The following is an 11,017-nucleotide window of genomic DNA, read 5'->3' as shown; positions in this document are numbered from 1 at the left end:
TCCCCCCCCGCCCCGCCCCTTTTCCCGGCGAGTGGCGGGTCCACTAGCCAATCCGAGGCGGTGGCGCTGTCAACATCCCGGAGCGCGAGGGGCAGCTGCCCAATGGGAGGGGACGGGGGCGGAGCTTGGGGAGGGGGTCACTTGTGAGGGGAAGAGGGGACAGAGCTGGGGAGGAGGTCGCTAATCGAGGGGAGGCGACCCTGAGGGGGTAGATGTGGCGAGAGGAGGTCACTTGTGAGGGGAGGGAGTCCCTAAAGGGGGCTTTGCTTTTGGGGCGGGGGCATTCCCTGAGGGGAGCGGTGAGCGGCGGGGCCGGGGGGTCGATGGGGGCCTGGCGGCGGGAGGGGACGCGGGGACCGAGGCTCCCCGTCGCCCCTTGGGGGTCTGCGAGGAAGGGCAGCGGTGCGGTCTGGCTCAGGAAGAGCGGCAGAACTGCGGGCTCCGGGTCTCTGCTGGCTCGGGCGTTTGCATCTAAATCAGCTCTGGTACTTATGAGTCAAAATGCCTTGCAGCTTGTTTTTTTAATCCTGCTTCTTTATGTAGGGACTTGGCCGTATAAGGATTATTCTGTGCTATGGAAACAATAGATGACATCTTAGCTGTTCCCTAGCCCAGTTATAGCTCACTTAATATATATATTATATATTTTTTTAATGCGAACAGACTTCTAATGAGGTTATGAAACGAGCCTGTGTCACAGCTAAGTCCCACCCATCTGCTGTGCTGCTGAGATAGGCCACCCATGATTTCATCCTGGGGAGACGGGGGTGACTGATGTAGCCCCCACCCACTGCCATCCAGCTGCTCCTGAGGCACTTGCAGCTTCCGCTTCATCTGGCGGGTTAGGTGCCTGATAACCTTCAAGTTTTCCAGACTTCTGACCGCTAGAAAAAGAAGAAAGGCTTTATTTTTACTTCTTTGATTTACCCTAAGAAGCTCTGCCAAAGGGATACGTGTATCTGTGGTAACTTCTTTCCAATTATTATGTTTTCAGCCCTACTCAGAGGAGATAGCTCGAGTGAGTACCTGGAAAACGTTTTACTGCTAAAGCCAAACAGGCTCCAGTAAAAGAGGGGAAAATTGGACAGTTGTCCATCAGTTTCCTTCTGGTAGAAATAATTTTTTATACTTCCCAAACTGTCTGTTAGACATGTATCTCTGTGTAATTACAAATAATGAAAACTTAACTCTGGAAAAGCTGGTAGCATGTCCTGGTAATGACAAATGGTTGTGCTTTGAAGGTGTTGTGCTTCTTTAAGGCAGCAGGGATTTATTCTTAGTGTTGTCACAGACTACTAGGATGATATTTCTTAACGCCTCTTTGTTCTCCACCCGTGAAATGATCATAAGGTTCTTCTTCAGTGTTAGAACATAGAATGAATTCACCAGGGTGTAGAAGATGCGGAAATAAACACTATAGAAGAACTGATTAATCAATGTACTTCAAGTGTTTCCTTAGTGAAAGTACGGAAACTGGAAGAATATTTTAGTCTCTCTACAGCCATTCTTGTAAACTGCTGCTCTGAGTGCTGTAAGACCACCACACAATTACTTTGTATTTATTTATTTATGATGTTTTCAGTTAACCAGCTGTTGTTTTTAAACTGCTGTGGGATTCCTGTTTGACTGTTACTATTTTTTGTGGGGTTTTTTGGTTAATTGGTAAGAAATGTAGCTCAAAACAGTTTCAAAGCTTTTTGAATCAAGCAGCTTTTTAAAATATGAGGGTGATGCTTACTTCTTTATATTTTCAGGCTCATGTCAGACTAAGGTATGGAAAACTGTGATGTGGTGAATACTGTACAAGAAATCCCTTCATCTTCTACAGACTCCGATGTCAGAAATACCCACAGCTCTGTCTGTAACTTGAATTGTAACAGGTAATGTGTTAAAGGAATTCCTGTGTTAATGAAGTTTCTTCACCCTAGGTTTCCCGTAACAATCTCAGGCAAAAATCCCCCTCCCCCTGAGAATAATTAATTTGAATGGTACAGCAGCAAGGACAGCTCAAGCTGGATGCCTCTGGAGAGGGACCCAGAACAGATCTCTACTGGGTAGAGCGTGTGATTATACATTCCTGTAGTGGTTGGTGACCATCCAAAAAGAGTTTCCTCTTGTAGGTGTTCTCTTCTTCACTCTTTCCAAGATAATGATGTGTCTCTCACTGTCCATCATGATACAGAATTAGAGCATATTGTCCATCGTTTCAAACACATTTTAGCAATTGATAAAGGTTATTGTGCTGTAGCACTTTTTTCACCAGTGTAAGATTTATTCCAATGGGGGTAGGTAATAAATCTTTAGCCCATGTATAACTGGATTGTAACAACCGGTGAGACATAACAGGAGCTGAATAATTAAAGTCACATACTGTAATGTTAGTAAAGTTACAAACACAAATATTTGAGTGACTACTTATATCTACGAACAGAGACTCACAGAGGGTTCTTACACAAACACATCCTCTTCTGATATACACAAGTGCAATTCCAGGTGTTTCAATGAGGTATATAACAAAATGACAAACACTTTGCTCAGTGTGAAGACGGAATGTCTTGGGCTTTGAGGGTGTTACTCTAACAAACGAATCCCTGTTGTTCCTGTGCAACACATGCATCAATATTGACAGTTTGCCATTTTTTTCCATTTTACTGGGCCATACTCTGTGTTCCAATGGACAGAGTGATTTAGATAGATTGTGATTTAATCCCAACACAATGATTGCATATATGGTGGTGTATACTGAAGCATTGCGTATCATTAAGACAAAAGCTATGGCCTTATTATTGGTAGGTTTATAAGTGGAATTGACCAGATACCACCATGATTTGGACTCTTTCTCAAATTCAGTTGCATTATCCCAGTTATTTTTCAGGTATCAGTGGGTAAGATACCCTTTTCACCTTCTCTTATTATTGTGGCTACTAGGATTGCATCCACAGTTGTGCTTGGATAGAACTCGGAGCTATTTAAGTATTTTGGACTGCCTCAAGTGCACCCACAATCAATTGGTGATCCTTTTCATTAAACCTTTCCCACTGAGGCAATACACCAGACGAGCCATTGGTTAGTTCCCGGTGTTAACAGAGAGGGCTATAGTGGGTGTTCTAATTTGTTTAAATCACTTCTTGTTGTGCTTAATTTATTCATGAGCATCTCAGCATCTAAACTATTTAAGACTCCCAGCCTTGTTCCTAGGATACCAGTCACATCTCTCTTTGTCCGTCTTGGGGAGGGAAGAGCTCATCCATGTAACCATGCTAACCATCTGTCATAGGACATACTTAAGAATGGAGAACAGGTTGCTTTGATCATAGAGATATTAATTTGCATCAATAGTTCTAGTCATTTAAAAGACCACGACAGATTGACTAACACTTGCTGTTGACCTGTATTTTTGATTGCATATGGTCTAATTCCAGAAATTTATGGGGTCAACTCCTCTCTTTATCAGTGGAGATGTGGAAACTAGGCTTGTTGTGTTGGCCATAGGGACAGTGGTTGGTGTCAAGTAAATTTTTTTCACAGGTTATGTTAACATATATTCTGTTTATTTGAAACAGAGTGTCCAGCCACTTGCAGTAACTGGAATGAAATGTTAAACAACAGTTGGTGGCATTGTGACAAGGAAATTTGGTTTTGCTGGTTATCTCTATCAGAGTAAGATCATGAGCTATATCTCTTTCACAGAAAATAAACAGCTGTTCTTTCATCAGGTTTTCTAAGAGTTTGGACACCCATCCCATAAAAATCTATGTGAACTGTGTCCCTTTTAGTCTTATTAACTTTACACTGCACTGTGTCATCCATCAGTTTTATACTTAGCCTTGCTGTAGTGGTTATTGGGATTAATGGCACCAAGAATGGTGAGATGTCCCACTTCATTTTTATTGGTGTAAGGGTTCTTCAGAAGTCAGTCACTCATCAGCTGGTTGGGCACCCACTGCTTGTTTGACATGAGAATGGTGTATCCAATTTCCTTTTCTTAAAATTTTAACAGCAAAGTAAGAACACAGGAAGATGGTATATGGCCCCTGCCATTTAGGTTCTAATTTGGATTTTTGTGGAAATATCTGTCAACAGTGTTAATTAAGGTATTAGCTGTTTAGCTTAAGTAAGTTTTAATTAGAATAAATTACTTAGGGTTATAATATGGTATGATTTATGCTGTTTACCTTGCTTTACTTAGCATGAGTAGCTAGATTTGCTGAAGTCTTTAGGCCCCAAAAGAGTTAATTTTTGTAGTAATTTTCCTAGCAGCTGGTACAGTGCAGGTGACAGGGGTTTCTTTCTACTCCTAACAATTTGTACAATTGATTGATTGTATTTACTGTAAAATGAGCACACCTCTCTCACTCAATTGACTCCAGCACCCCATATCTTGGTATAATTTCTTTCAATACACTCCTTTTGTGTCAGCTTTTAGTGTTGGGAAGGCTTCCATCCAGCCTGACAGTTGATCTGCTGGGGAAGGGGTGAAACCTGTCTCGGACAAATTGTAAAGAGATCATTCTTTGGAAAGATCTTAGCATTGTGCTAAGGCATTTGTAGAGAACAGCAGCTTAGAAAAACCGATTTCTTTTTCAGTTCAATGGCCAAAGTATTCTCAGTGAATAAGAAAGGCAGATACAGACTAATGGCCTAAGTAACAGATTAGGAGAGGTTCTTTTTGACTGACCTGTTGAGAATTGCAAGTTGCTCACTGCATCTGTAGCTTCTCAAAAGGGAGCAGTAGTCTCGGACTTCATAAATCATTATTACACAGAAGCTTGCATCTGTAAGCTTCTGACCTCAGAGTCTATGAAGAAGCAGGTAGGTTTGATGAAAAGCTGTATTTATTGATGTTTGTACTAGTGAGAGGTAATATCTGTGCTGATTATGCTGTCTTTCTTGGAAAACTACTGCATTTTAATAATATGTAGGATGAGAATGAAGCATATTGTGCATTCTTTGACATTTTCTTGAAGAACATCCTCATTCTTATGAATGTATCAGGGTTTTTTTTAGCATGATGAAGGTCACAATGTAAATTAAGTGTATAATTCTTTTATGGCTGCGTAGCATATGTAGTATGTTATTTTGACCACTACATTGGACAACTGGCACAATAAATAATTGAAATGCTTTTCCTCATGTTTCACTAGAAGTCCCTCATCGGTTCCCAATGGAGTTTCTGGTTACTCAGGGAATACCAGGTCCTCGTTAGCGCCTGGTTCTGTTGAGCTACTTGCCTCCTTTATGCAAGATATCCAGAACATTGGAAATTCTGACTCAGAAATTGTGAAGAACTGTGAGGTATTTTATGTTAAGGTTTATTTATTTATTTTTTGTGAAGAACTGTGAGGTATTTTATGTTAAGATTTATTTATTTAAAAAAAAAATATTAATGTATCAGCTTTGCATTTTGGAAGACAGACCTCATGATGGTATAGTTTAGCAGTAAGATGTCTAGATGTATGTGATGGGATAAACCCTTGTACAATGTATGAACTAATCCCGTGGATGGTTTTTATTGCACTTCTATCTTAGCTTTTTACAATATCTTAGCTCTTTTTCTTAGTGTTTTGTGATACAGATATGAATATTTTTTTTTTCAAAGTTACAGTACTTAAAGATTGCAAGCTTTTGAACTGAAAAATGTAAACATTTAAAATTCTAGCACTTCTAGCCAGTCTGAAGCGATCCTAGAAATTAAAAGTTTTCTTTCTAAAAATGGCTGTGTTTCAGTTGAATTATTTAGTTGTTCCATTTGTAAAGATGTGTAGATGATACGTTTGTTTCCAGATTTAAAACACGAAAATAATAATGTAGGTTCATCCTCTCAAAGCCTTTTTTTAATGTTGGTTTTGTCCTTTTTTATTTAAAATTTTGTTATTATTTTTAGTCTCCGTAAGGAACATCAGGTTTCCACACCATGGGCTTGTTCCTGCAGAATTTTTTAGCTTTCTGGCTGTGGTCCATCAAACTGTCTCTTGACAGATGCTTAATTTGGTGCTCTTTAACAGCTCCAAGAAAAGAATGTAGATGTCTGTGTCTAGGCACATGCATTCTATGTCTCGTGTCCTATGCTTCAAGTACCCGGCTCCATAAACATTAGCATAAAATAGTTTTTAAAATTCAGATTTTACCCCATTTTAGGAACCCTATGTATTTTGACTTTTTGAATTCTCTTTTTGTTTTCACTGCTTATGCATCATGGCCTTTAGCTGGATTGTTGAAGGGAAGAGTTTCTTGTTGAAGGGAATGATTCACTGGCCATGGGGATGTTTAACTATCAATTTTAAAATTGCCTATAATTTATTGAACTGGAATCAGCCTTTCCAAAATTTGACTATGCTTTCCTGTCAGCTGTTTTTACTTTTAAGTAATTTGATTTTTTGAAACTAGAATAACTTTATTCCCTTGTTCATTTGTTTGTTGTTTGGTTTTTTTTAAACCAAACTTGATTGTAGAGATGTGTTAATCTTGCTGCCTAGAAGGACCTTTTTTTAAGTAAATGTGTCCATAGTGAATTGTTTCCATTGATTGACATGATAGGGGGCTGCCTGTACTGTGGGGTGGGCAACCACAGTGCTGTTATTAAGTCTTGTATTATGGCAACACCGAAGTATAAGATTGCAAAATCTGATCTTATTCTGTAGCTAGAGTAAAAGGTAGGAGATGCAGTATCACTGTGTTTTAATTGTTTTTACTTTGTGATTTAATAGACAAGGTGGCTACAGTTACTGAGACTGGTAGAAAAACAATGTCAGGAACAAATAGTCGCCCAGCAGGAGCAGTTCCGCCATCAGATCCAAGTAAGTAATGATTTGTTCATGTAGGTAGGGTAGCCTGGATGTTTCTTTTCTCTCCCCACCACACCCCTCTCCAAACCAGTACAATATGGTCTCTGGCACTCCTGTGTTTTTCTGTAAGTACATCCGACAGGCAGTTAATGGAAGTGGATGACTGGAATGCTAATTTACAAGACGCATATTTAAGACAGTTTTGGCTAATTAACAAAGTAACTGGTAGGAACCATTTCAGAAATAAAGATTCTTGGATTATTTATTTTCAGTTGTTCTGTTTTTGCAAATATTTGGTTCAGAATGCCCACAGATAATTGGATTTTGTAGGTACAAGCTGGTTTTTATTAACTCTTAGACTGTATCATTTCTAACTTTGAGACACTGCAGTTTTCTCTTCATTAGAAAATGTTACGCAGCTTGTCATTCCCTCATCTAGACAGTGCATAGCATTGGAGAATATTCACTGTAATAACTGAATGCTTACTTCACCCTTCAGTTGGACACTCTTCTTTCTAAGAATGAAAAATGATCCATGTGAAGATTCACATTTTTGCTGAACCGTATTTATCCATTAAAACAGAAGGAATGTATATATGTATGTATAAGAGACAGTAATTCTATAAATACATAATGCTTAATATCTTCATCATTTTGGTTGCTGTTTTTCCCTTCCCTTTCCTGATGCCCTCTACACTAGTAGTAATCAACAGTTCCTGAACTGAATTAACAAGAGGTACTGTCCTTTTATCCTATCTCCTGTTTCTCCACCACCCTCTGGCGTTTTTCCCCCCTCCCATCTCATTATTTCTGTCCCACCAGTGTTTCCTTACCCTTGTATTTCCTTCCTCTTACTGTAGTGGATTGATTCACTTGTTGCTAATTGTAGTCTTGACTAATCCATTGTGTTGACTTTGCCGGTGTTTGTCTTTGTCAATAGGAAAGGCTACCTCTGGAAGAGTTGAGTTTGTGGTATCAGCACGGACTCACTAACTGCATGAATTGCCACATGAAATGTAACATTAACAGCTATAACTTCCAGTTATATGAGATAAAATAGATGTAGCTAGCCCAAATTTAAACTGTTACACCAGTGACCTAGTGAAAATACTGAAATACAGGCAACTCAAAATGTTCTAATAAGAATAATAAAAGGAGAAAACTAATTATGTACTATTTCAGGTAGAAAAGCAAGATGCTGCATTAGCATTGGCGTGACTCTGAGATAAGGCTTGTACTATGCTCTGTTTAAAGACCTTATAAAAATACATCTTCATCCATGTGAAAATATGGATCAAGAGACCCTGAGTTCATTTTGGAATCAGTGGGGTCAGCCCTTGCCTTATGTGATTTATACACTAAAAGACAAGTGTGCTAATGACAAACTATCACCACCTGTGGATCATCCTAAGATCAGACTTTACTGAAGAGGATTTGAAAAAAAAGTTACCTACAGTCCCAAAACTATAGAAATGTCATCTTTTCTTCTCTTGGAATTATTTGTGGCTGCAAAGAGAAGTAAAAATGCTATTTAATTGGAATAGTAGCCTTTCATGTTTCCTGCACAAGGTATTTATGACAAAGATTGAATGTCAGCAGAGAAGCTGATCAGTTTGTGGGGTTTCCCCCCTCCAAGTTCTGTTTCTTCCCTTTTGTTCTCCAATCCTTATTTTCCTCAACACAAATGAATCACAGAATTAAAACACAAATGATTGCTGCAGTCATGATTGAAACCATTAGCCCAACAAAAAAAAATTGTTATGGCAGAAAATTTAATCCCTGGTTTTTGGGTTTTTTTTGGGGGGGGGGCTTGGTTTTTGCATAGAAAGACTGAGCTGAAATTGAATTGTTTAATCTATTGGCAGTAAAACACATGAGGCTTGGTTCTGACTAGCATTACATGTAGGTTCCTCTGAAATTAAATTTTATTTTTTTATATCTTACCTTCAGAGAACAAATGATTTTTATTCAATTTGTGCTTTCCACTTGCTATTCATGTGTGAGTAACATACTATAGTTCTGTGAAAAAAAACATTAGTAGAGTTCCATGTTCTTAAAATTATTGCAAGCTTGTTGTTTCCCCTCCCCTTCCCCGAGAGAATTAGTTTGAAATGTGTTCTTGAAAATAACTATATACTTGAAAACAACTACATGCACATTACAAGACCAGAGTAATAAGAGTTGTGTGCTCATGCAGAGTTCAGCAATCTCGGTGTAACTCTGCAGAAGTGCTGATCGCTGGCCAGAGGATGCAGCCACGGGCACTAGTGTGAAATCTTTTCATAGCCCTGGGCAAAAAACATTAACTGTTTCTCAGAGCTGTTCCAATATTCCAGTGCACAACTGGAAAACTTTTAAAAATATATTACTTATCTAGACTAAAGAATAAATAACCTGTTAAATGGAGTGATCTAGTTACAGGGCTACCAAAACAATCCAAATGCAGACCTTTGTATTATATGAACCGCCTAATAACATTATCTAAATCAGATATTTTAAAGTCAAGTTTTATGCAAATAATCTTACAGAGGTACATTATTCCTATTAGTGTAATAGAGTAATGGTTTATACTTCCATCAAAGCATCCTTGTAATCTTTAAAAATGTATATCCAAGTTATAAATTCTTTTAGATGTAAATTTAGCAAAAGACTTTTGTCCACCTCTAATGACATACATAGTTTGTATTTCTTTAGCTGGCTGGTAGGTAACTATGGTTCTGAAGGCATGTAGTGAATACATGCATGCATGGGTTATTATTTACATTAATAAATGACTACTGTGACTGTAATTCACTGCATGGAATTAAGGATTTTCCCCATGGACATTTTACTGTTACTCACAGTATGCATATATCTACTTTATGCATGAGATGTCTACACATTGAAAAATTTGAATTATTTGAAATAAGTACTTTCTGATTCTCTCACTAATAACATGAATTGAAGATGCATCAAAATAGAAACGCGATTTGTGTTGTGATCTCACAGGAATTTTGCCTTTTGTTTTCCTATAGCTGATTCAGGATGAGATAAGGCAGTTAGTGAAATTGCAGACCAGCAATCGGGGCGCCGGCAAGAGCAGAAGTTTGCCTGCCAAGCTTACAGACACTTTCTCATCACTAGAAAGTCAGATGGGGATGTGTTCTGAAATCTTTGAAGAACATGAGGGCATTGTCAATCAACTTAGATCTAATGAAGCAGAAAGTCAGCCAAATGCATCTGATCTGCATCAGGAATGTTTTGCAAACGATGCTTCGATGAGTAGTGGGTATGGTACACTTTCTGCCTCCCAGCTGAACCCCAGCAAATCCAACGGCATTAACAAGTGCACAGACCACATGGAAAAACCTTCCCAAGGGCAGGGAGATGCAGCAGTATTGCAGAGTGACGCAGTTGTAGCCAGTGTTCAAAATAAAAGAGAACTTCCCCCCCAAAAAATAGAGGAAAATTTTTCATCAGGAAGGAACGATATTTTAGCTTTTTCTGCTGAATTTGAACATACAGTTGATGAAGCTCAATGTGGAAAAAACCCCAGGTAAGTGATGAACTTTCCAAGGATGTTTATTGTAGACAGTTCCTCATTCGGTCAACTGGAAACGTGTAAAAATTGAATGGAACCTCTTGATTGTAAAAAATACTGGGCTTCTTGGTAGATCAAGTTATTTGTTTAACCTAATGTTTCTGTGTGATGCATATTTGCATCTGCAGTGTTTGTCTGTTGTGTTGATACATTGAGGGGGGAGAATGTGAAAAACTACTTTCTACTGCAAATTTTAGCTAAGATAGAGTTTGCATATAGTGTTTATCTGTGCACCAGAATTTTAGGTGCTGATTACCAATTTTATATGACTGCTACTTTGCTATTGTGCTCAACCAGTCTTTTTTGCTAACTTGTGTACATGCATTACAGCAATAAATTGTATCAGACAACAGTCAAACGTGTTGGGTTTTTTGGTTGATCTTTGTTTTGCTCTATTCAATAGGTGGGAGGATCTACCAAGATCTTTTTGAAAGATTGGCTGGCTAATTTGACAATAACATTGATCAAGCACTGCTCTAGTTGCACAGAACTTGACAGTGTATTTTACTGTCCCTGTCAGCGCAGGCTGTAGTGGCAGTGGCTCCATGTGGTCACGAGCTGTGTCAGAGGTCTTGTGGGCAGCACGTTGCCTGTGTGTCCCTGAGAGGATTTTGCAGAGATAAAAACTTTTGCTCTATTGGGAAAATGGAGG

The 11,017-nt window shown here is 38.8% G+C and overlaps 1 protein-coding gene across 5 annotated transcripts in view; it reads left to right on the top strand.

The window, feature by feature from the left end:
• The window catches only part of MPHOSPH9 (M-phase phosphoprotein 9), a 32,411-nt gene that overhangs the window by 476 nt on the left and 20,918 nt on the right, over nt 1-11,017 (top strand). Inside the window, exons 1-5 of one of the 5 annotated variants that reach the window (XM_014964810.1) lie at nt 875-1,018; nt 1,755-1,880; nt 5,145-5,295; nt 6,708-6,797; nt 9,800-10,320. In XM_014964810.1, coding sequence (XP_014820296.1) covers nt 1,774-1,880; nt 5,145-5,295; nt 6,708-6,797; nt 9,800-10,320 — 869 coding nt within the window. In that variant the 5' untranslated portion in view covers nt 875-1,018; nt 1,755-1,773. Of the gene's footprint in view, nt 1-874; nt 1,019-1,754; nt 1,881-5,144; nt 5,296-6,707; nt 6,798-7,485; nt 7,522-9,799; nt 10,321-11,017 lie in introns of those variants that run through there. The other 4 variants (XM_014964821.1, XM_014964802.1, XM_014964837.1 and 1 more) reach the window with 4 other exon arrangements.

Source organism: Calidris pugnax, unplaced genomic scaffold (assembly GCF_001431845.1).
Source record: "Calidris pugnax isolate Ruff unplaced genomic scaffold, ASM143184v1 scaffold32, whole genome shotgun sequence".
In the NCBI taxonomy this organism is placed as follows: Eukaryota; Metazoa; Chordata; class Aves; order Charadriiformes; family Scolopacidae; genus Calidris; species Calidris pugnax.
Note: the sequence above shows the minus strand (reverse complement) of the source record. Positions and strands in the feature narration are given on the sequence as shown.